The 26,944-nt window shown below is 35.9% G+C and overlaps 1 protein-coding gene across 2 annotated transcripts in view; it reads right to left on the reverse strand.

Moving 5' to 3' along the window:
• LOC136874857 (probable cytochrome P450 CYP44) overlaps nt 1–26,944 on the reverse strand; it is a 102,642-nt gene that overhangs the window by 36,262 nt on the left and 39,436 nt on the right. For both annotated transcript variants that reach the window (XM_067148539.2, XM_067148540.2), the window contains exons 5-6: nt 22,424–22,622; nt 7,835–8,009 (exon numbers count right to left, since the gene is read on the reverse strand). In XM_067148539.2, the coding sequence (XP_067004640.1) occupies nt 7,835–8,009; nt 22,424–22,622 (374 nt within the window). The remainder of the gene's footprint in view (nt 1–7,834; nt 8,010–22,423; nt 22,623–26,944) is intronic.

The raw sequence follows: 26,944 nt of genomic DNA on the forward strand, positions 1-26,944 counted from the left end.
CTGGTTTTATCAGCACCACATCCAAAATATTTTTCCCTCTGGTTGGTTCCATCACTTTCTGAATCAGCTGTCCTTCCCATATTAACTTATTTGCCATTTGTTGGTCATGCTTCCTGTCGTTCGCATTTCCTTCCCAATTGACATCTGGCAAATTCAGATCTCCCGCTACAATCACATTTCTTTCCATGTCGTTTCCCACATAGCTGACTATCCTATCAAATAATTCCAAATCCGCATCAGTGCTACCCTTTCCCGATCTGTACACTCCAAATATATCAAGCTGCCTATTATCTTTAGAAATGAGCCTTACACCTAGAATTTCATGTGTCTCATCTTTAACTTTTTCGTAGCTTACAAATTCTTCTTTCACCAGAATGAAAACTCCCCCTCCCACCTTTCCCATCCTATCTCTACGATACACACTCCAGTGCCGTGAGAAAATTTCTGCATCCATTATATCATTTCTCAGCCATGATTCAACTCCTATTACAATATCTGGTAAATATATATCTATTAAATTACTTAATTCTATTCCTTTCTTTACAATACTTCTACAGTTCAGCACTAACAATTTTATGTCATCCCTACTTGATTTCCAGTTCCCTGTTCCCTTATCACCGCTCCCTAGGCCATCCCGTTTCCCTGAATGTACCTCCCTATTACCCTTCCAAACAAATTTCGTAACTTATATGTACCACTGCGGTTTAAATGAAGGCCATCCGAGCGCAGATCCCTTTCTCCTACCCACCCATTAGGATCTAGAAATTTCACTCCCAGTTGATTATGCAAGAAACATTACTGTAATTTTTCAACAATATGTGAAAACAGATTAAACTATACCTTCAACAATGAGGATAACACTTCCATTATCTGTTATGACTGCAGAAGGTACATAAATTACATTCTGTTTTGTTAAAAGCATGAGTTCATGCTACCAATATAACTGCTGTTACTGGTGCTGTCTTCCTGGAACACTGTATAATGTAGGAACTACACAATGCACAGTCTTTCATTTATAATGACATGGTTTTAAATAACAGGATTCTCCATTTTCATAAAAATATGAAGTTTGTCTACATGTCAAGAACACACTGACGTTTCATAATCTCTTCATATCTACTTAAGTTGTACCCACTGTTTAAAGTTCACCACTTTTTAAGGGACATTTTGAAACTACCTATGGGCTAATCCTTCAAATGTGTGGGTAATCTGTTGAATTATATAATTCCAGCATACTTGTGGCTGTTTTGTGTCTTCTGCAACCTAACATGGGAAGTATCTACATCATTCTTCTTTCTTGTGTTTTATGAGTGAATATCCCTTCAAGCTAAAACCTTCTCAAGATTTTATGTAACACTCACTACAAAACTAAACCGTGTCTCTTTAAGGTCATTATATACTTACAGAAACACTTAAAATGCATGCCGCATGATATTGATTAACATGTAATCACTATAGTTTTGTGCTTTTTGCCTCTTTTTTGGGGGGGGGGGGGAATGTAATATTAGTAATAGATTTTTGTCAGGCAAAAGGAATGTCTCCAGTATCATGGCAATGAATAGCTTCCCCAAAATCTGAGTTTCATTTTCATTGATTATTTTAAGAATTTCCACACGGATGGTATCAGGACCTTGTGATTTCTTACTTTTTTTGCAAAATTCTCAGCATAGCCCCCTTCTGATTTAGGCCTTCAGAGAACTTTTGTTCTCTTTCCTCTGATTACAGAAAAGCACTGACAGTTTCTTATGTATCTAAAATCTAGAATTTTATTTTGGGTGGATATTGAATAAATAATATTTAGATTGCAATTTCTTCAACTCTACACATTTTAATTTGAAAGCTTCTGGCACTGTAATTTTTTGTATATCTCAGGAACATTCTTCATCAATTTAACTGTGTGCCATTATCTCAAGAAATTCATTTGTCATCCATTACTATTTTTTGTGAGTGTGCCTCAGTCCGGTACTGCTTTAGGTACAGACTTGATCCTCAAAAGATAATAAAAAAGACAACATGCTGATATGTAAATCAGTTAACCTACTAAAGAAATATATTGATTTGCTTGATACAACTAAACAAAAATGACAAAAATCTATCTAAACTTTTATTTGTTAACACTTTCATTGCCAGTACACTTTTGGTAAACTTTATGTTTTTACCATGTTCTTTTTATTGAATTTAATGCTTTAGATTAAAGCAGAGATGAAGAAAATTGCTATATTTTTTAAAAATCATGTGACTAAATGTGATACACATGACTAATTTTCATTAGAATGTGCAAACAGAGATTCAACCTGGCCATAAACATCGGCTGTGATATACATGCACTTAAGCTTTCAGGAGAATGGAACTGAGACACGGCACAGTATAAATCTTTGACTTTGTAAAAATGTAGTTTTAATATAATCAAATAGGGTAGGTACATCATTAGTTTCTGGTGTAAAAGTATATGGTTATAATACAATTACTGTTTACAGAATATAAGTACTGGAAAGGAACGGAGAAATGTCAAAGCAAGTCATATGTAGAGAGAGAGGAACAAAAAAACCCACATAATATGATGAAAAAAATGGCAGGTAATGTTGGAAGAGGGAGCAACAAAAAGAGATTCCTTCCCAGTCTGTTAGGTCATCAGCCCAGAGGCTGGTTGGATCCTCAAACAGCGCCACCAAAGGCTATGCAGCTATAGGAAAACCACAAAAACCAATGACAGCACCAAAATGAGGCGTACTAGGCAAGACGAGGTGTGAGGTAGTTTGCCATTGCTTTCCTCACTGGGCCAGGCAGTGCTATTGTAGCAAGACTAACCCTATGAGCAACACCTTTCATAACCTTCAGATGCACTGGATGTGCTCTGAATGTCATTACTCAGCATAACCCATACCCCAGGAGCTTCCCTATTGTCACAGCCATGGATGAGACTGGGACTTCAGTGGAAGCTACACTTTGTTATAGCCTGTGCCAAGAGATGGATGCAAAAGTACTGCATCCATCAAGAAATGACAGCAGGCAGATTCCTTCCCAATACTTACATTATCCCATTATTCTCTTTTTGTGTTCCTAATCTTATAACACTTGTATTTATCTTTGTCCAGTACTTATCTGGCTTTCTTCTTGATGGGGTGAAAGTCCCTTATGGGGATCACTGTAAGTACATAGGTGTTAATAAAAGGAAAGATCTCCGATGGGGTAATCACATAAACAGTATTGTAAATAAAGGGTACAGATCTCTCTGTACATGGTTATGAGGATATTTAGGGGTTGTAGTAAGGTTGTAAAGGAGAGGGCATATAAGTCTCTGGTAAGATCCCAATTACCATATGGTTCCAGTGTATTGAACCCTCACCAGGATTACTTGATTCGAGAACTGGAAAAAATCCAAAGAAAAGCAGTTCAACTTGTTCTAGGTAATTTCTAACAAAAGAGTAGCATTAAAAAAAATGTTGCAAAGTTTGGGCTGAGAAGTTTTGGGAGAAAGGAGACTAGCTGCTCGACTAAGTGGTATGTGATATAAATGTTGATTCCCACAGAGAATGTTCCGAGCTGACAGTGGAGAGATGGCATGGAATGACATTAGTAGACGACAAAGTTTGAGTGGTGTTTTTGAAAGTAGGAAAGATTACAATATGAAGATAAAGTTGGAATTCAAGAGGACAAATTGGGGCAAATACTCATTTATAGGAAGAGGAGCAGTGTTTTGAATAATTTACCAAGGGAGATGTTCAATAAATTTCCAAATTCCTTGCCATCATTTAAGAAAAGACTAGGTAAACAACAGGTAGGGAATCTACCACCTGGATGGCTGCCCTAAATGCAGATCAGGGGTGATTAATTGAATTCTGATTGATTCTTATCCTACACTTCCCACATCAAGACTGAAGATCTGCTAAGATGGCCTCTCGGTGAGTGTTGAAGCCCACCCTCCTGATTAATCTGGGAAGCAGAACTGAGCTTGTCAGGGCTGAGAAGGGAAGGGTGGATGCAGAAGAACTGGGATTGATGAGGAGAGAGGCTATCTATTTGAAGATGGCAATATATGAAGAGGTGAGATTGTGCTTGTCCTTTTGCATTTTCATGTTTGTCTTGTGTACTTTTCCAGTCACTCCCTCTTTCAACACTTACCTGGCATTTTGTTCATCCTATGATGTGTTCCTATCTCTCTATATATGACTTTAACAGAATATAGTTATGGTATTATCAAATAGGGGTCCGACTCGTTGGCTGAATGGTCAGCGTACTGGCCTTCGGTTCAGAGGGTCCCGGGTTCGATTCCCGGCCGGGTCGGGGATTTTAACCTTCATTGATTAATTCCAATGGCCCGGGGGCTGGGTGTTTGTGCTGTCTCCAACATCCCTGCAACTCACACACACCACACATAACACTATCCTCCACCACAATAACACGCAGTTACCTACAAATGGCAGATGCCGCCCACCCTCATCGGAGGGTCTGCCTTACAAGGGCTGCACTCGGCTAGTAATAGCCACATGAAATTAAATTACCAAATAGGGTATATCATTCATTTCTGGGTGTGAAAGAACAAGTGCTAAGATGAAGAAAGTTTTATATGGCAAGTTTCCTCCTACCCCACAATTAATAATTATTAGAATATTGCCCAGTTTTGTTTGTTTGGCTTTTTTCATTTCAAAGGAAAAACTAGTATCATTCTGAAGAAAAAGAACAGAAGCATTTTCCATTAGTAGGTCTGCTATGATTTCACAGCAGTGTGGGTTTAAAACAAAACATGTGTTGCAAAAAAAACTGACAGGGCATTCTGAACACTTCAATGGTAATGACCTAGATGTTAGACCCCCTTAAACAACAAGCATCATTATCATCAATTCACCAACACTTGTACCCCACTGGCCAGCCAGAAACTGATATTCATTTAAAAAACCAAACCCCCTGATCCAACAGCCCCAAAGGACCATGGCCTACCAAGCAACCGCTGCTCAGCCGAAGACCTGCATATTACGAGGTGTCGTGTGATCAGCATGACAGATCCTCTTGACCGTTATTCTTGGTTTTCTAGACTGGCTGATAATCATGTGCCTTTGAATACAAAATAGGCACTCGTATGATGCACAGACCACTTTCTGTCGATATGGCATGCAACTGTCTATGATGCACATGGTCGGAATTAGAACATACCTTTGGCAGTTGAAGTGTTAAATTTCTTATTCTTTGGGGTCTCAGTGAAGCCTGGCTGAGCCACTAGTTCAGAAAGCTCAGGCCAAGGCATCCTAGAAATTATTTTCAATGGTTTCATTAACCCCAGGTAAATTCTGACGCAGTGTCTTCCTCTTAGGCCACATCTGCTATCACTTCAATCCTATCCCCAGTGAATTACAAATATATAGGCTATATAGTATGATACCACAATAATATAGGCCATTCTATAAATATTGCACACATCCTAACCATAATGGGTTGTTGATCAAACTGTCCCAAACCCCTAAAATGATATACCAACAATTAAGGAAATAACACTTACCAGTACATTTGATCCTCTTATTTATTGAGAAATGCACTACCAAACTGAGGGAGAAAAAAAGAAGAAGCAATTTATGGTAATTCTAGTGATGTTTTTAATCTCATATGGCTATGAAATATGGACCCTAAGGGGGAAAAAATGAACATAAAATCAGGAAGCTAGAAATGAGGTCTGTCAAGAGCAAAACAAGGTGAGATAAGATCCAGAATATGGAGTTAAGAAAGTTCCAAAGTTGACAAGGTAAAGAATGTAATATCATCTCAGAGATTGTATGATCTGGACATATACAATAAATTAATGCAGACAGAATCCTCTGATAGATGTATGAGAGTTACAATGACATGGTAATAATAATAATAATCATATGGCCTCAGCTACCATGTGCAGACATTTCAATATGACACCATCTGGCTGTCTGCTCATCAATTTTGATGTTCTGTTTTACTCTAGGCCCACTAGATGGCAGACTGAGTAAACTGAAACTCTCTTGGGAGTTTATGGCTGAGATTTAATGAATTTTGTCAGGTAAACACCAATTGTGTCACCAGAGATCTTTTACAGGCCAACACTGAACGACACAGAGTGTCGAATGGACTTTTTACCACCCTTCAAAAACCCATCTACCTCTGCCGGGTTTGAACCTGCTATCTTGGGATCTGGAGGCCGACACTCTACCACTGATCCACAGAGGCAGCTAATGACATGGTAAGAACAGTAAATACAGGGACTGCATTTTGTGGATTGGCGTTATTTATTGATCCATTGAATAGATGGAACGACATGGATATGACGACAATGTTTAGAGTGAATGTGTAAAGGTCACTTTTGTCTTGTGTGGTGTTAATTCCAGGTGTCCCATGTACACTTGAGAACTTTAGTAATTCATGGCCACGAATATTCATTTCATGCAAGAAATCAGTACAGGCCTCAGAACCGCCCAGTACCTGCTTACACATTCTCTCTCAGTGGTCACATCCATTAGACACACAACACTTGCACATATCTGAAGAGTGAAGGGGAGGTGGAGAGAGTAAAGTTCCGGATATCTAGCATGAACGAAACACGGGGAGGGAACGGTACTTTGTACATGCATGCCCGCACATCCCCACTGGCTTGACAACGATGAGAGAGGGGAATGAGGGGAGTCCTGGAAGGCAACAAGCATAATGTGTACATCAACTCATTGAGGGTCAAATTCCCCTGTTTTTTCATAATTCTTGTGTGCGAAGGCTGGCTGAAATGATAGCAGTCTCAACCATGACTTCATTATCAATGCGCTCAATGACTGTAAGAAAGAATGACCCACATTTTTTTCAATATTGGCCCTATTAAATGAAACTACTTTAATACTCACTCACTGTCAAAAGAAGAATTAATATAGTTTGCACTAAAATATATGCGGATATCAAATTTGAACACAAGAAATTAAGATGAAAGAAGGTAACTGTTTCATGTAAAAAATTTAGCGCCTACCATTTTACTGAAACATTATACCATTCATTTATCTTCATATAATTGTGGGAAATGGGATAGAAATTAAATGGGATAAAATGACATATAAAAATACAAGACAGAAACAGTGCTTACATTTAAAAGACATGTAAATGAAGAATATTATTCACAATACAAAAAATAATGGTAGGTAATAATACAAATAAGATATTCTCATAATATCACAGTAAAATGTCTTAAAAGAAACAAAGGAGTGCATTTTGTAAGAAAAATGTAAAATAAAATAAACGCTTCCTGAACACGAAAATAATTGTATTTGTATACTCTTAAACAGTGCACTAGTTTTCCATAAAAATAATAATTTTCTATCAATTCAAATGATTGGAGGAAATTAATTAGGGGAAAATGGAAAGAATGGTCTTCATTACTTTGTTAATAGCAAGGGTGTTTGGAAAACTGTTCCCATGGATTTATTGTCAACGCTGGTCAAACAATTAAATCCCACACGTATTGGGGTGGGATTACATCGTGCACATTTTTCACAAGTAAATTACAGTTAATTAATTGTTTTCCTTGATTAGGGGAAGCCAGTATAGCCAAAATATTTAACCATAGAAACATCTTAATCAGTTCGTGAGAAAATAGTGTTGGGAGTGACCTCTGAGTGCCTAACGGGACAGATCACACCTCCTGGACGATGAACACATGTGTCGTTGCCTTGGTTACTTCTCGTTCATCCTCAGGATTGGCCAAAATCTTCACCCAAATGTTACCAGTTTCCTTTTCCACCCAGAATTCTTGTGATCGTGATTGTACACTTTCTGAGTTACATAGCAAGTAATTTTTATAACAATTTCAAAGCAGAAAAGAATCACATAGTATACTCACTGTTGATAATCCATCAGTAAACAAAGAAAAAGTTATGATGAGAACATCTTTATGACTTAGTTCTTTTCTGGACATGAGATATCCCAGGAAATTATATTTGTCACCAAGATTTCCATTCTCCTTCACATATCCTTCTAAGTTATGAATGGCTTCATTCACAAATGCCAAAGCTTTCCTAACAAAGAAAAAGAGAAAAGAAAATAATGGATTATAAAGTATTCTACTTCAAAAGATCTTGTACGAAGGTTATCCATTTTTAACAGGGATGTTAATAAAGATTACTTCAAGAGGGACAGTTTAAATCAGATGAGTTTTGAATCCCTCACTGTCCCATTTGACAAAATATGGAAATTCAGACCTTTGATAAATATTGTAGAGAAAAAATGTAGTCAGTATTTTACAGTGGAACAGAACTTGCCTACAACGAGTGCGTGATACCATAGTACGGGAGACGGAGGTGCAAACAGTTCATAAGGAGGAACCCAATCAGATCTGGCTTCAAACTGGTGTTTGAACACAGTTTCTGGATACTTTAGTGTCTTTTCAAGTTTATCAAAGAAAAATCCCTTTGTGAATACACAGCATGAAACCAAATTTGGTAAAGCTACAGCTCCCATAGTATCTACGATTGATCAGCTACCTGATGCTGTTCAAAGTTTACCCTGTAGAACTTACTATGACAATTTGTTCACCAGTTTCAAATTAGTGAATCATGTTTGTTCTTGAGAATATGGATTTACTTGGACCATTCGAGAAAATCAAATCCCGAAAGACTGTCCATTGACTTCTTCCAATGAAGTGGAAAAAGAAATGAGGAACATTCAAGTACAATACAAATAAAGAGGAAGGGCAGGAGGGATAATTGTCACATGCAGGGTTGACAACATGGTTGTTACTGTGGTATCATCCTGCAATCTTATACAATCTATGTCAAACGTTAGTCAGTACAGTCAAGCTGAGAAGAATAAAATCTCAGTGCCAAGTCCAAACCTATTTGGAAAGTACATCAGCTGTATGGCTGGCACTGATCATATGGACAAAAATGTAGCTCTCTACAGGTTTGGTATCTGTGGTAAAAAGTGGTGGTGGCCAATATTTACATGGCTTTAGACATCATGATAAACAATTCCTGGATGCTGTTGAGGAAATCAGGCGCTGAAATCAAGCAGCTGGAATTTAGGAGAGAGACTGTGGAAGCACCATTAGAATAAGGTAAGTGCAAAATATTAATTATGATTTAGATATATTTTGGTAGTATTTTGAAGACTAACAAATGTAGTTGTTCTCACTTGGTATCTGACACCTTGAGGCTCGATGGCCTACATCACTACATCACTCCAACGAACCAACAGCAGTGCTGTGCGGCCACGGGATATGATTCCCGTGTCCGCACAGAATGTGTCAGTTGTAGTGTGAGCGTCTGTGTAAACTGCTTTTTGCCATTCCACACTAGTGATAAGGGAAAATAGGTGACTAAATGAAAAAATTGAAGTACATAATAGTATTATTCCTATTTCGTAAAGCAATTTCATGTCTGTGTTAATGTTATTTCTTGGAATTCCTAAATAGATGACACAAATTAACCTATAAACACCATTTGTTCTTGTATTTATTGCTAAGTAATATAAGTGATATTCTGTAACAATATTAAGCATCAAATTTCATAGTTTTCTAACGAGGTAACAATTGTGATGTTTTACGCAAAAGCTACGTCATGCGCCGTGTGGTACCATAGGTATCAGGTCCTCAAACTATGTCAAACACCAACCATCCAACTTTTAGAAAAATTACTTTTAAATATTCTCTAATATATGAAATTTGGAATATTAAATAAAAATTAAAAAATTGAAAATTGAAAACTCCAGTGTTCCTGGGTTAAGTATTATTCAATTGAATACTGAAAATAACTACACTATAGCAGGCATTCTCACATATTGAAGAATCTGCATGATTCAAAAGAAAAATCATCTGTCCCCATGGCTAAAAGGTCAGTGTGCTGGCCTTTGTTCCAAGACATCCCAGGTCTGATTCCAAGCTGGTTGAAGGATTTTAACTTTCATGGCTTAATTATTGTAGCTTGGGGGCAGGGTGTTTGTGCTGTCTTCATAATTAGAATTCATCTTATATAGGGCTCCATCCTCACAGATGCTCAGGGCATTAAATCGAAAGACGTGCATCTGACTTCTCTGGAGGATACACGCCACAAATTAACAAGAAAAATTAAAGTCTACACAAAGAAGATGTGAAAAGCCATTGCTTCCTTCATGGTGGCTATAACAATATCAGAAATAGTATACAAGATAATTTAGATTTTTAATTTTTTTATATTTCATCATATAGCAATTTCAGATCCATTATTATTATTATTATTATTATTATTATTATTATTATTATTATTATTATTATTATTATTATTATTATTATTATTATTATTATTATTATTATTATTATTATTATTATTATTATTATTATTATTATTATTATTATTATTATTATTATTATTATTATTATTATTATTATTATTATTATTATTATTATTATTATTATTATTATTATTATTATTATTATTATTATTATTATTATTATTATTATTATTATTATTATTATTATTATTATTATTATTATTATTATTATTATTATTATTATTATTATTATTATTATTATTATTATTATTATTATTATTATTATTATTATTATTATTATTATTATTATTATTTCTTTAATTTTCACCTTCTTTAGACTGTGGTAAATAATTGACTTGCTGGTTAGTCCTTTTTTCTTCTCCCAAAACGCCTTCATCATTTCACTGTGGCTCCTCTTCCTTTCCTATGACCACATGTTCTTGGGCTTTTCATTTTGCTTTTCTGGAACCCCTTGAATTTATAAATTTTAGCTCAAAATGTATCTCTGTTCAAGATTTGTTTTTGATTGATGCCAACTTTCTTCATGTCTTTTCTTGTTTTTTTTTTTATTTTTAAATTTATTTATTTTAAATTTTGAATTTGACTGAAGTATGCTGTTGAAAGGTGCAGTATTACATATTACTGACCTGCCTAAAATTACATCTTTGTAGCCACATGTAGGACAGTTCTTTATCATTTTAGTACCACAGTGAGAAAGGAAAAACAACTTGCTGTCAGAATACTAAAATTACATGAAGATTATCATGATGTATCTTTCAGACAGAGCAACATTACTGGAGAATGGAGAACAATAATGAGAAAGAGGACAAAGAAAACTGGCAAGTACTGCATGCTGTATATCTGAATGTCTGTAGAAAGACTGCATACATACAATATTTACACATTAATACTCTCTCCTTATAAACCTTCATTGTATCTTAAATACATTATACTTACTCTTATAATTTTCTCTTAATTGCATTCTTGTTAATTATTCTGAAACTATCTCCAATGAATTGGTGCCTGATGCATTGTTGTACACCCCAATATACCACAAGTTATTCCCATAAAGGTTTCATTTTATATTAATTTCCTAATTATACTAACAATTTCCCATACAATCAATCAATCAATCAATCAATCAATCAATCAATCAATCAATCAATCAATCAATCAATCAATCAATCAATCAATCAATCAATCAATCAATCAATCAATCAATCAATCAATCAATCCTGATCTGGATTAAGGGCAGTCACCCAGGTGGCAGATTACACCAGCCTGCGATGATTTTCCGGCAAAAGTAATTGTATGTGATATACGTTACATTTAGTGTCCTTATGTAAAAAATAATACCAGTCGTTCCGTATCACATACAGATTTGTCACATGTCCATCTCATGTTTATGCTAATGCAGCTTCGTTATTGTAAATGAGGTTTGGATTGGTTGTATGGAATGCAGGTATGGACATGTCTGAGAAAAATATTGTATGTGCTCTGTTTTAGAGGGGAGTAGGTAATCATACAGGAACAATTAGAACAGTTGCAGTTCGAGCATGCGCAGTGTCAGACAAGGTCAAAATGCCAAGATCACGTTTCTCCTTAATCTGAGAGGAGAATCTGAGAACGTGTATCACGCTTTTGTCTACAAGTTACAACATGCACTTGAAGCTGATTGAGGGAATAAGTCAATCAATCAATCAATCAATCAATCAATCAATCAATCAATCAATCAATCAATCAATCAATCAATCAATCAATCAATCAATCAATCAATCACTACTGATCTGCATTTAGGGCAATCGCCCAGGTGGCAGATTCCCTATCTGTTGTTTTCCTAGCCTTTTCTTAAATGATTGCAAAGAAATTGGAAATTTATTGAACATCTCCCTTGGCAAGTTATTCCAATCCCTAACTCCCCTTCCTATAAACAAATATTTCCCCTAATTTGTCCTCTTGAATTCCAACTTAATCCTCATATTGTGATCTTTCCTACTTTTAAAGACACCACTCAAACTTATTCATCTACTGATCTCCTCCCACGCCATCTCTCCAGACACAGCTTGGAACATACCACTTAGTCGAGCAGCTCGTCTCCTTTCTCCCAAGTCTTCCCAGCCCAAACTTTGCAACATTATTTTAATGCTACTCTTCTGTCGGAAATCGCCCAGAACAAATCAAGCTGCTTTACTTTGGATTTTTTCCAGTTCCTGAATCATGTAATCCTGGTGAGGGTCCCATACAATGGAACCATACTCTAGTTGGGGTCTCACCAGAGACAAATATGCTCTCTCCTTTACATCCTTACTACAACCCCTAAATACCCTCATAACCATGTGCAGAGATTTGTACCCTTTATTTACAATCATATTTATGTGATTACCCCAATGAAGATCTTTCCTTATATTTATACCTAGGTATTTACAATGATCCCCAAAAGGAACTTTCGCCCCATCAACGCAGTAAGTAAAACTGAGACGACTTTTCCTATTTGTGAAACTCACAACCTGACTTTTATCCCCGTTTATCATCATACCATTGCCTATTGTCCATCTCACAACATTATCAAGGTCAAGGTCATTTCGCAGTTGCTCACAATCTTGTAACTTATTTATTACTCTGTACAGAATAACATCATCTGCAAAAAGCCTTATCTCTGATTCCACTTCTTTACACATATCATTGATATATATAAGAAAACATAAAGGTCCAATAATACTGCCTTGAGGAATTCCCCTCTTCATTATTACAGGGACAGATAAGGCTTCACCTACTCTAATTCTCTGAGTTCTCTTTTCTAGAAACAGAGCCACCCATTCAGTTACCCTTTTGTCAAGTTCAATTGCACTCATTTTTGCCAGTAGTCTCCCATGATCTACCCTATCAAATGCCTTAGACAGGTCAATCGCGATACAGTCCATTTGACCTCCTCAATCCAGGATATCTGCTATATCTTGCTGGAATCCTACAAGTTGGGCTTCAGTGGAATAACCTTTCCTAAACCCAAACTGCCTTCTATCAAACCAGTTATTAATTTCGCAAACATGTCTTATATAATCAGAAAGAATGCTTTCTCAAAGCTTACATTGTTACATGCTCCCTAAATCACAGCTACTATGTTCATCTTTCATCTTACTTTCTGCCTACTTTGCCACCGTGCTGCCGTAAATATTCCAACTGGACTCACTGTGCTCTGTCTGCTCACTCACCTCACCAATGACTGCTTGCTGTTCTGCCTTCCTGGCCTGCACTCTACTACGTCACCAGCTTCTCGTATGCTCCGGTATAAAAGTCGCCGCTGCCTTGCCATTATTGGTCAGGCTTTCTCAGTCTATGTGAGCGTTGGAAGCACAAACTTTTTCGCACGGCTGGCCCATAGCGATTTTATATAATTTTTGTTCTACGTGACATCATTTCATCTCTGTGCAGGGTGAGCAGACTTGTATTATATTATTCTGATACTTTGGAGCTTCTTCACTCCTTGGCCCCTCAGGCCTTAACTTGCATATTTTTTGAACTCTGGCCCATTCTGGGCACTTCATACTGTTTATTTAAACAACTTCATATCCTTCAGACTTGGTCATAATTCTTGTGCAAAGGACTTGTGCTTGGGCGAACTTTTCTCACTGATACGGAACTTTGTATACGTCCTGTGTGCGTGTGATTCAAAATCACTGAAATAGATATAGCAGCCTGATTTTTACCCTCTCTCACCCTTGCCATTCCTGTCTTCCTTGTCACTGTCAACACTGCTTCCCATTCCCTTTTCCATTTTTTTCTGTCCCTCTGACCTCCTTCCTATTTCATAAATTTTACGTGGTTCTAAATTGTAATAGTAGCCTTTACGCATTGTTAACTATTTTGTACATGGTGTGTGATTATGGTGATTTTTCTCTTAATGTGTATAGATTACTGTTAGATCCTTTCTTAATTGTCGATAGATAATTTAACTTCAATCGAGTCTACTTACTATTTCACAAAGTGTTTCCTCAGGAGTATATGTTATTTCCAGTTACAGGGTTATACCTAGGTCTAGTCACAGTTTAATGATCGTCCCTTTAAATTCTTCTTTGTATTGCCAAAGCAATGTTGAAAAATTCTAGTGACGATCTCAAATCAACTTTTCCCTTGATGAGTCCCATGTAACCTGTCAAATTTTAGCTTATGCTTGAAAATGGATCAATTACTGTAAAACTGATTTTGATAATTATCAGAATTTCTTGATTGTGAAAATGCTTCCTTTTGGTGGTTTTGTTAATACATCTTGTGGTTTGAACCTTGTTGTTTGAGCTGTCTTGCTATCCCTACTTCCCCTCTTCCTTTTTCTTATGTACTAACCACGATACACCTCCTGGGCAAAGGTCCAGAAATCCCTGCGCTAATTCTGTTGATGTCTTGGAGTTTATTCTGATTATATGTTTCACTTTATTTCCTTATGTCGCCTGGTACTGGAGCTTGCCAATGCTATAGGTGCGCACCGAACGACTTGCCTGGTGTTTTCTATTGCACGCGACCTTGGGCTCACTGCTTTGTTTCTAGGCACATACCGATTTATAACTTGGCCTTGCATTCGCATTTTCTTATCGTTAACCTTTGACTCTGTAACCTTGACACACTCAATGTAACCCCCATTATCAACAGATATTATCAATTTACATAACTTAATGCTATTAGTATCTAACAACATACAATGCATGTCAAACTAACTGGCCTGTAATTTTGCTTGGTTACTTGCTTGCTTGCTTGTTGTTTTAAGGGGCCTAACGTCGAAGGTCATCGGCCCCCTCCTGTAATTTTCAGCTTTATGTCTATCACCCTTTCCTTTATATACAGGGGCTACTATAGCAACTCTTCATTCATTTGGTAAAGCTCCTTCATGCAAACAATAATCAAACAAGTACTTCAGATATGGTACTATATCCCAACCTACTGTCTTTAGTATAACCCCCGAAACCTTATCAATTCCAGCTGTTTTCTAGATTTCAACTTTTGTATCTTACTGTAAATGTCATTGCTGTCATAGGTAAATTTTAATACTTCTTTAGTATTAGTCACCTCCTCTATCTGGACATTATCCTTGTAACCAACAATCTTTACATACTGCTGACTGAATACTTCTGCCTTTTGAAGATCCTCGCATACACATTCCCCTTGTTCATTAATGATTCCTGGAATGTCCTTCTTGGAACCTGTTTCTGCCTTAAAGTACCTATACATACTCTTCCATTTTTTCACTAAAATTTGTATGAGTTACTTTGTGTTAAAATGGCAAGTGGCAGTGATGTTTGGAGGCGAAAATGTGTGAACAATCCCAACTCTTTCTGTTATATATGTGGCCAGTATACAATTAAAGGCCAGAAGTGAAATATTATTCCATCTATAAAAAAGCCTGTACTTGACATATTTTAACATGAAGTTAGAAATAAAAAAAGTGTTTATATGATCCTCCTTTTCAATACAAAACAACCGTCTATATTAGATGGGATGATATCTATATACGTTTTGGCCTAATCTAAAGGCCATCCTCAGTAGTTCAATTATTACATTATAAAAACAAATTAAAATGTTGTTCCCTCTTCCCACACTTATTTGACATGATTTACATTGGGTAACACTATATGTCAAACCTTGAGTGCTTTGACCTTGACACTTCTCCCAGTGTTCACGAATTGGAAGTTCATTGTGTTGCCCTGCTGAATGGAGAAATGTGCCTCACTGCAAAGCATAATTATGATTATCATCCCTGTTCAGACAGAGTAATGGTAAGTTATAACAAGAAAAATGAGGAGTATCAGTATAGAGAACAGTTCAAGGAGTGGAGTGGTGAAATCACCAAATTGTTTTGTTCATTGTTTTGTGACTTATAGCCCTGTAATGCTAAGAGATAACTGGACATGAAGACTGAAAGTCCACAGACACACATTATGTTTCACCAGTGAGCAATAAAAGATTTATAAATAAATGGTAAGTGATAGTCATCATATATCCTTCCTCATCTTCTAATAACTTCTTGTAATGCTGCTTATGGTAATGGGGTACCATCCGTTGGTTCGGTCTGTTTCTCAATCTGTATCAAGAGAGTCTGCAATACTGCTGTTAATGGAAATAACAGAATTTTCTTGCAAGTATTGTGCATTTTAGTGATCTAGTATTTTGTATGTCTGAATCATAAACATATTGCTGAATAAATAAAGTACGAACACTGGTAACACAAGTGAAGAAAGGAAAGTAATGCTATGTAAGCAGTCTCAAAACATCATTTTTTGTTGATGGTTATGAATTTCATGTTTTTGGTCCGTATTGAACAATATATAAGTAATAATAATAATAATAATAACTTAAATGTTTCCACCTTTTCAATACAATATATTCACAAAATTACAAAATTATACGGTACTAGTTTCGACCCATCTAGGGGTCATCATCAGCCGTATTGGAGCAAAGATCATTTGTGGCGAAATCCTAAGACAATATTATTTTAAAGAATAACAAGTGAAATGAGATGTTATGGTAATAGTTAATAATACAAGGAATATACATAATAAGAGGTTTTTAACAAAGAATAAAGTATAAATGGGGTGTTGTAAAAATTATAATCATGGAAATCAGTAAGTTCTTGTATTGAAATGAAATATGGCTTAGGAAGAGGGCTTAAGGTGGGGCTGAAGGGTGCGGGAGAAAGTGTAATTGTCTTGGAAAAGTACCTTTGATTAAATTTAGGATTGAGTTTAGGTTGGCTGCATTATTGTTTCTGAGGAAAGTGATAAATAGATCGAAGAGTATGTTGGGTTTCTCTGAGATTTCATTGAGATTGTGACTGGCATTAAAGTATTGGTCTAGGTGTATGTAGCAAACAAGGGCCCTTTACTGAACATAATGGAAAATTACTACATACACCTAGACCAATACTTTAATGCCAGTCACAATCTCAGTGAAATCTCAGAGAAACCCAACATACTCTTCGATCTATTTATCACTTTCCTCAGAAACAATAATGCAGCCAACCTAAACTCAATCCTAAATTTAATCAAAGGTACTTTTCCAAGACAATTACACTTTCTCCCGCACCCTTCAGCCCCACCTTAAGCCCTCTTCCTAAGCCATATTTCATTTCAATACAAGAACTTACTGATTTCCATGATTATAATTTTTACAACACCCCATTTATACTTTATTCTTTGTTAAAAACCTCTTATTATGTATATTCCTTGTATTATTAACTATTACCATAACATCTCATTTCACTTGTTATTCTTTAAAATAATATTGTCTTAGGATTTCGCCACAAATGATCTTTGCTCCAATACGGCTGATGATGACCCCTAGATGGGTCGAAACTAGTACCGTATAATTTTGTAATTTTGTGAATATATTGTATTGAAAAGGTGGAAACATTTAAGTTATTATTATTATTATTACTTAATCATTTTTTGTGTTAAAAAAAGTTTTGAAGAATCCTTTGGGGAAGAATACCGAACAAAACCTCATTACTCCAAGAGTCAAATTTTCAGAGCTAAAGTGTGTGATGTAAAAAAATTGCATAGGCTTTCAGTATACAATCTAGTGATTAGAAATTGTATACCACCACCTCTACTACGTTGCTGGCCAACATTCTTATGGTGAAAAGTTTTTGCACCAATGGCACTAGAGCCACCTAGCCACTTCACAGTCATGCACACCAGTCAAGCTATGTAGTTAATTATCATCACACACACTGAGATATGCAAGTTCCCTATGGACTTCAATTACAAAGACCTGCACCAGACCTCTCCAGAAGACACATGACAACACAGTTAGATGTTTCTGATAAAGATGATGTTCATAGGACTGTCTTTGAATCATATTACAGGCAAAAATTTCTAAGTCCTCAAAAGGTATCTGTAGCTCAGGGGGAAAAGTAGCTTACAAATGTCCCACCTCTTCCATGTCAAGAATATAATACCAATATAAATGGTCCGTTATTGGACATTATAAATTTTCCAGCGAACTCATTCCTGGTGGCCAGCGTTTCGCTGCTGTGTGCTAAGTTGGGCTCATCAGTTGGTACCTAGCCACCCACCAAGACGCATGACTAGTGCATACCGTGGAGGCCAATGCACTATGAGAAACTTTGTCTCATTACCAAAAATTGATGCCTGCTTGGCCATCAGATGATGCATTATCAGATTTTCTGAAACCAGAAAGATATGTGTTTCTTTATTCTTAAAGAAGATTGCAAATACAAATGTTCATGTCTGTAACATCTTCAATTTTTGAAATATAAGTATCCTCTTTAAAAAAAATTTCAAACCGGGCGAGGTGGCCGTGCGGTTAGGAGCGCACCACTGTGAGGTCGCATCCGGGAGATAGTGGGTTCAAACCCCACTGTCGGCAGCCCTGAAGATGGTTTTCCCATTTTCACACCAGACCTTAATTAAGGCCACGGCCGCTTCCTTCCATTTCCTAGGCCTTTCCTGTCCCATCATCGCCATAAGACCTATCTGTGTCAGTGCGATGTAAAGCAACTAGCTAGTAGCTAGTAAAAGAATTCAACCCCTTATTCAGTCCCTCATACAAACCCCCTTAAGTGGATTTTCCAAAAACGAAAAGTTACGTGTTTCTTTATTTTTAAAGATGATCTCAAATACAAATTTTCATGTCTGTAACATCTTCAGTTTTTGAGATATAAGTATCCTCATAAAAAGAATTAGACCTCATTTTTCTGAAAATATAAAAAACACGTTTATTTATTTTTAAAGGAGATTTCAAATAACCATTTTCACGTCTGTAACATGTTAAGTTTTCGAGATATACTGTAGATATGCTCATTTTAAAAATTCAACCCTCTTTCTCTTCCCCTTAAGTGGATTTTAAAAACAAATTATGCATGTTATTTTACTTTTACAGGAGATTCCAAATACCAATTTTCATGTCCGTAACATATTACGTTTTGGGGATATACTGTAGATATACTGATTTTTATAATTCTCCCCCTTTGTCACACCTGTTTACCACCCTTAAGTGGATTTTCTAAAAACTTAAAAATACATGTTTCTTTATTTTTAAAGGAGATTCCAAATACCAATTATCATGCCTGTAACATCTTCAGTTTTTGAAATGTACTGTAAATATCCTCATAAAAGGTATTCAACCACTTTTCCACCTTTTTACCCCCCTTAAGGGGATTTTCCAAAAACAGAAAAATGCATGTTCCTTTATTTTTAAAGGAGATTCCAAATATCAATTTTTACACGTGTAAACTGTTAAATTCTTGAGATACTTTTTTAAAATTCACCCCCTCTGTTCACTCCCTAGCAAAGGAATATCCAAAAATCCTTCCTAGCGAGCACCTACACTCTAATATAAATGTATCTCCAAAATTTCATTTCTTTATGTCCAGTAGTTTTGGCTCAGCAATGATGAGTCAGTCAGTCAGTCAGTCAGTCAGTCAGGACATGTTATTTTATATATATGTGCATGAATTATGGATTTTTCAGTTATTTGAACATGATTTTATGGTGCATATAACTGCATATTTTTGTGATTTTGATAAATCAATAAATTTCAATATTTCCCTGCCTATATGACATATTTTAAGTTTTGAGTTTTTTTAATTTTGTGATTCTGATACATGTATCATATTTCAATATTTTAAATGTTTTTATGGCGTATTTTTAACAATTTGATGGTATTTTATTCTTTTGCATCTGGACCATATTGACAGTAATGTTGCAAGCGATGAAGCAACTCATCATGTGGAGAGGAGTAATGCTGTTGTGGTGTGTTAAAAGTCCTTTAAATGCCGAAAGTAGGATGACTTCAAGAGGTAGATTAACTAATTTACAAAAAGAGTTTTCAGGTGACTTAATATGCTACAGACAATAGGATACTGTTCTGTGGAGCATGTGAGGAAAATGTAGGGAGTGAGCAAAGTTTTCTAGTAGTTAAGCACATAAACACAGTAAAACATAAGGAGAATTTAACCAGAAAACTCACAAATAAAGAGTCTGTTCAAAAGTAGGAAGTAGGGTTACAGAATTTTCTTATGACTTGTGTCAAGCATTTTTAGCTGCTGATATTCCCTTGTCAAACATTAATAACCCCATATTACAATGTTTTCTTGCCAAATACATTCAACAACATATGCCTGAAGAAAATACAAGTGTAAGACTTACGTAAGACATTGTTACAATAACGTAATCTCAAATTTACAGAATGAACTAGCAGATGAATTTGTGTGGTTGTCTGTTGATGATTCTGAGGGCCATTTTATTGCTTAATGTGATTGTTGGTGCCTTGAATAAGGAACAAAAGATGATAACTTATCTTCTTAATGTGTGTGAATTGCTGGCCACTATCAATATAATAATACTGTAATGTTATTTGTTTTACGTCCCACTAACTACTCTTTTACGGTTTTTGGAGACGCCGAGGTGCCGGAATTTAGTCCCGCAGGAGTTCTTTTACGTGCCAGTAAATCTACCAACACGAGGCTGACGTATTTGAGCACCTTCAAATACCACCGGACTGAGCCAGGATCGAACCTGCCAAGTTGGGGTCAGAAGGCCAGCGCCTTAACCGTCTGAGCCACTCAGCCCGGCGCTCTATCAATATAACTGTGACCCAGTTTGTTATGAACTTGTTGAAATTATTATGGCCATCTGGTATCAAATACTACCGGCTACTTTTAGTTGTTACAAATGCAGGTACTTACGTGATAAAATCGCGACAAACGCTCAAAAATATTTTTTCCCAACTTAATTCATATAACTTGCTTAGCACATGCTTTACATTATATTGCTGAGACAATATGCATTTTGTTCCCACTGATAGATCAATTTGTGGCCTCTAAAAAGAAAACTGTTCTTATATCTTCTCTGAGAGTCCAGTTGTTTAGATCAACAGCACCTTATATTCCACTTTCTCCTGTGCCAGTGTCAACTTATTGGGGAACATGGCTGGGTGCGGCATTGTGTTATGCTCAGCACATAGAATGTCAAAAAGATTGTTAATTCATTCGACTTGAATGGTGCTGCATCAAAGGAAACAGTTCAAATTATTCTGCCGTGCGTAGAGTTGGAAGAGATTCTCGTTTTTCAAACCTGCCCATTTTTCTTTCTTATCTACAGCCATAACGTTACTGGAAGTGGTGGGATTTCCCTTAGAGGAAGAAACAGTGTAATCTATGTTCTAGTATAGGACAAAAAGGAAAAGAGAATTTCAAAAAAATCTGGTTATAAACAGATCTGCATTATTAGAGATATTTTCAAAGGAAAAACATATGTCATGCCAAAGGAGGTTCATCTCTCTCAGTGGAGCAGTTAACAGAATTTAATTATGCCCCAATAACCTCCTCTGATGTGAAGATAAGTTTTTCAACATGGAACCACTTGTCCTTCAACCTCAAGAGAACAATGTAAGTTTATTAATCTAATGTCTTTTATACTGCCAAGGGACATTAATTCTTTCAGTTTAATGGTGCATGTTTTTGGGCAAATTTTCAGATTTTTAAGAGCATATGTGCATGCATATTTGCTGGAATTTTAGAGCATGAACTTCTGGGTCCTAATCATTATGTATTGTAACATTAGCAAAAATCTTACCTCAGATTTATACAGTTTATCAATAAATCATCAATGAAAAAAACAATTAGATTTTATTTTGTAATTATATCACCAATGAAGGATTTCCACATAGCTTCAAATCAGATGTCATACCGCTTATGACTTGAAGACATCCTGAGACACTGCATGTCATCCCTCTACAGTTGCATCGCAATGTAGCATGAGATCCTTGCATGGTAATGCTACTCACCACTGCCTGTCACTCAAAATTCTTAAGGTTTGTCATCAAGTACAGTGTTCAGCTAGCTACCAGCAATCTTGTCTGTGAGCAGTTTAGGCATTACAGAACTCTGCTGTATATAATACTTGAAGCAGTCAATAGGTAGAGGCAACTTGGTTATTTACATTATATTTCATGGACAGAAAAGTGAAAGGAGATTAGGTAAAACTGAAAGCAGGTTACCAAAGAATTAAGTTCAAGTCATCTTAGGACAGCCAATTTCTATCCCCACTACCGGCTAGCAAATGAAGAATTAGTCCTCTTTGTATCCAAGAATATGCACTATGAAAAAATAGATTGTCAGAAAACCCAACAATGCTGGAATTGGTTATCCTGCTTAAGAAGGCAAAAGTGAGACACGTACCTGTAGTACACATTTTCTGCATTGTTTAGTTGTTTCTTCTTTGGTGTCATAAAATATTTGTAAATCGGAAGAGAAAATTTCAATTCTCCCGCTAACGTAAATATTTTTCTGTTAGTTTCAATCATTAATTGTGCAAGTTCTTCAGACTTTCCACCACTCATACATCCCAGTCTTTTCTCGAAACATACTATACCAGCAGCTGAAACAGTAAAAATACTTGTTTTATTTTATTATTTCTGTTATGGCACACATGACAAAATGGGAAGAGGTTTTAAGGTAGCTATTACTACAGTTTCTGTACTACTACTACAATAATAATAATAATAATAATAATAATAATAATAATAATAATAATAATAATAATAATAATAATAATAATGGTGCATGTTTTGGGCAAATTTTCAGATTTTTAAGAGCATATGTGCATGCATATTTCCTGGAATTTTAGAGCATGAACTTCTGGGTCCTAATCATTATGTATTATTATTATTATTATTATTATTATTATTATTATTATTATTATTATTATTATTATTATTATTATTATTATTATTTCTCTTCTTTAATTTTTGCCTACTTTTGACAACAGTAAACAACTGACTTGCTGGTTAGTCCTTTTTTCTTCTCCCAGAACTTCTTCATCATTTCACTGTGGTTCCTCTTCCTTTCCTCTGGCCACATGTTCTTGGACTTTTCATTTTGCTTTTCCTGGAACCCCTTGAATTTATCAATTTTAGCTAGAAATGTATCTATATTAAAGATTTCCTTCATGTCTTTTCTTGTTTCTTCTACCCATTTAATAGTTGCTTTTAATTTTTTTTATTATTATTATTATTATTATTATTATTATTATTATTATTATTATTATTATTATTATTATTATTATTATTATTATTATTCATAGTAAATAAGTAAAACATTTTTCATTACTTGATCCTTATTTTGTGCATTATAATGAAACTTTAAAAGTAAAAAGATATAAAGAAATATCTGGTACAGCTGCAATTGTTTGCAGGCACTGATTCTGTCAACCTGGGCCCAAGTTTGGAAATCATGCTCTGTCTATCACAAGCCAGCACAAATGGTGAGTGACAGAGAAGTAACACCTCCCCAAAATATTCATTTACTGGTATAGGACAAGGAGTAAGGGATTGGAATAATTTATCAAGGGAAATGTTCAATAAATAAAGTTCTTTGAAAATGTTTAAGAAAAGGCTAGATAAACAACTGACAGGGAGTTTGTTACCTGGACAACAGCCCTAAATGCAGATTATTGATGAAGATTGATGACTGACTGAAATAAGCCTTGGTTCTGTTAGCTCCAGCTTATAGCACCTTATGAAAGTCCCTTTGCTGGGGTTACAGTTAAGACATTAACAGCAGTTTCAGTCCTCTTGATATAAATTAAGAAATAGGGTAGGTGCAACTCTGTAGTTGTATTGAAGGCAATGCACCTAGGGAACAGCAACCTAAAGAACAGCTGTACAGGCTGGAGGCAGTGAGGCTGGTAACCCTGTCATCATGCTCATCCTGTGGAGCTCCCAAGATAAAATGACCAGATGGATTATTTAAGATGTCATTGGTAAATGGACTGGATAAACAATTTGGTACCGGTAACTTATTGAGGAACATCTGAAAATAGCAACCTGCAGTACAGTATATGTGGACTTGCCAATAAGACTCAAGAATTGTAACAAGAACTTCTTTTCTATTGACAGAAGAGTAGCTGCAGTCTTTGTAAAAAAAATATAATTCTCTCTTATAGATGGTACAGCAAATAACTTTGAAGAGCCTGATTCAGAACCAATGACAACTGAAGAATTACAGAAGACCATTTCAGAACTAAGAAACAACAAAGTGTCTGGAGAAAACCAAATAGTGACTGATTTGTGGAAATAAACGCAATTGCATCCCTTCAATGTGTTTCCAATAAAATATGAAAAGAAGAAGAAATACCCATAGAATGGAAAACAAGTACCATCCACCCTATTCATAAGAAAGGCTTGGAAACAGACCCAAACAATTATACAGGAATATCATTGCTGGATGGAACATACAAGATTTTCTCTAAAGTCCTTTTAAACAGGGTAGAACCACAATTGGATCCGCAACTTGGGGAATACCAGGGAGGTTTTAGAAAGGGTAAGTCATGCTCTACCGGGCGAGCTGGCCATGTGGTTAGGAGCATGCAGCTGTGAGCTCGCATCCGGGAGATAGTGAGTTCGAACCCCACTGTCAGCAGCCCTGAAGATGGTTTTCTATGGTTTCCCATTTTCACACCAGGCAAATGCAGAGGCTGTACCTTAAGGCCACATCCACTTCCTTCCCATTCCTAGGCCTTTCCTGTCCCATCATTGCCATAAGCCCTTTCTGTATCAGTGCGACATAAAACAAACAGCAAAAAAATAAAAAACAAAAACATTATGGCATACCAAAAATTAAGGGCAAAGACGCACGTAATCTCCTTCATTGATTTCAAAAAGGCATATGATTTGATTGATAGAGAATTCATTTTATCAGTCTTGGAGGAAATGGGTTTGTATAAGAAAACATCTAATATTATAAAAGCAACTATCACAAATATGTTTTTAAACGTTGAATTCATGGGTGAATTATCAGATTCCTTCAAAATAAGAATGGGAGTGTGACAGGGGGATGGGCTTTCCCTGTTGTTGTTCAACTGTGTGCTTGAGAAAGTAGTTAGAGAATTGAACAAAAATTTAAAGAGTGGAATTAGACTGGGTTTCAAAAAGAAGAACCTTAAAAACAATTGTACTGGTTTTGCAGATATGGCCTTGTTTGCTGAAACAATGGAGGAAGCAAAGGAGCAAATCCTTGAACTAGAGAAACAAACAGCTAAAGTAGGATTTCACATCTCCTTTGAAAAAAACAAAATTGTGGCAAACAACAAATACCCACATGAATACCTCAAAATCCAAGAACAAAAGATTAAAAGAGTAAAAGAATTCACATATCTCAGAGAATGGATTAGTTGGAATGCTGTGGAATGCAAACTAATGGAATCCAGGAAAAATAAACTTGAACTGGCCTTCCAGCTAACAAAAACTACATGTAACAAGAAATCCCTTTCATGGGGTCCAAAATTAAACATTATAAAACAGTGATTAAACCAGAAGCACTACATGCAGCTGAAACACTAAACATGGATTCCAAAGGCCAAATGGAGAAACTTGAGCTAAAAGAAAGGAAAATTTTAAGCAAGATAATAGAACCAAAATGTCAGGATAATAAGATAATATACTGTACATCAAGAATGAAACACTCTACAAGAAAACTGAAAAAACTCTCAGATACTATGCAAAAAAGAAGGATACATTTTTATGGTTATCTTCTCAGAATGAACTCTAATAGATTAACCAAACAAATCTTTGGCTTCTTCCATAACCGCAAAGCAAAACCCAACTGGTGTAAGAAACTGGCAAAGACCTAGTAGAATAAAAAATTACAGAAATTTCACTATTCGATCAAACAGTGAAAGTAATAACTAAAGACAAATATATAAGGTTCCAAGACAAATCTACATTAAAAGCCAAACCTATTATCTCAGAAGATGAGAGGAAACAAAGATCAGAAAGAATGAAAAAATACTGGGCACTAAGAAAAGAACAACACCCAGAGAAATAATTGATTCAAAGTACCCCAAAGAGGGTGAAATAATAAGAAGAAGGTACAGTGAATGAATAATCACAGTAAAGATATAAAATCCTAAGGAATATTATGAATTTATACTCAGAAGAAGGATGAACATGAATCAGAAAGTTACTTCAAGAAACTTCAAGATGTTTTGAATGAGTGTAACAACAATGACTGTTTATGATTGTGGGAGATCTGAATGGCAGAAATGATATTACAGTACATCGATACCAAATATAGTAGCACCATTTGGGAAAGATGCTATCAATCAAAATGGAAATCTAATAAGGGACTTAGAAATTTATAATAACTATAGTAACCCTTTGAATATTGGTCTTAATTGTTTTCTTCTACTGCTGCTACTACATTACTTTCTGCACTCAAGGACCTTGAAGATCATGCTACATCTTCCCAATTTGCTTCCAGATTTTTTGATTTTGTGCTACTTGCATCCATTTATCATGGCCTTTAGCTGTTTAGGATCCATTCTCACACCATCCTTCCATCGTTTCTTGGGCCTGCGTGCTGCATATCTTGCCCATCTCAATCTCCTTGCCTTCATATTTTGCACTACATTGGGCTGGTTCTTCCCACACTTCAAGTCATTTTCATCCTGCATTGGTCTGATGGGTTTTTTTTTCATGATTTTTCACTCAAAGCTCTTAGTTTTGCTTCATCACTCTTTGTTGTGCTCAGTGATCTGTCCTGTAGAACAAAACTGGTGTTATATGCCTTGAGCTCTGTTTTTGTTGACAATGCTTGTGATATGAGCCGCTCCCGCAGTGTAGGGATAGCATGCCTGCTTCTTACCCAGAGGTCCCAGATTCGATTCCTGGTCAGGTCAGTGATTTTTACCTGGATCTGAGG

Source organism: Anabrus simplex, chromosome 5, assembly GCF_040414725.1.
Source record: "Anabrus simplex isolate iqAnaSimp1 chromosome 5, ASM4041472v1, whole genome shotgun sequence".
In the NCBI taxonomy this organism is placed as follows: domain Eukaryota; kingdom Metazoa; phylum Arthropoda; class Insecta; order Orthoptera; family Tettigoniidae; genus Anabrus; species Anabrus simplex.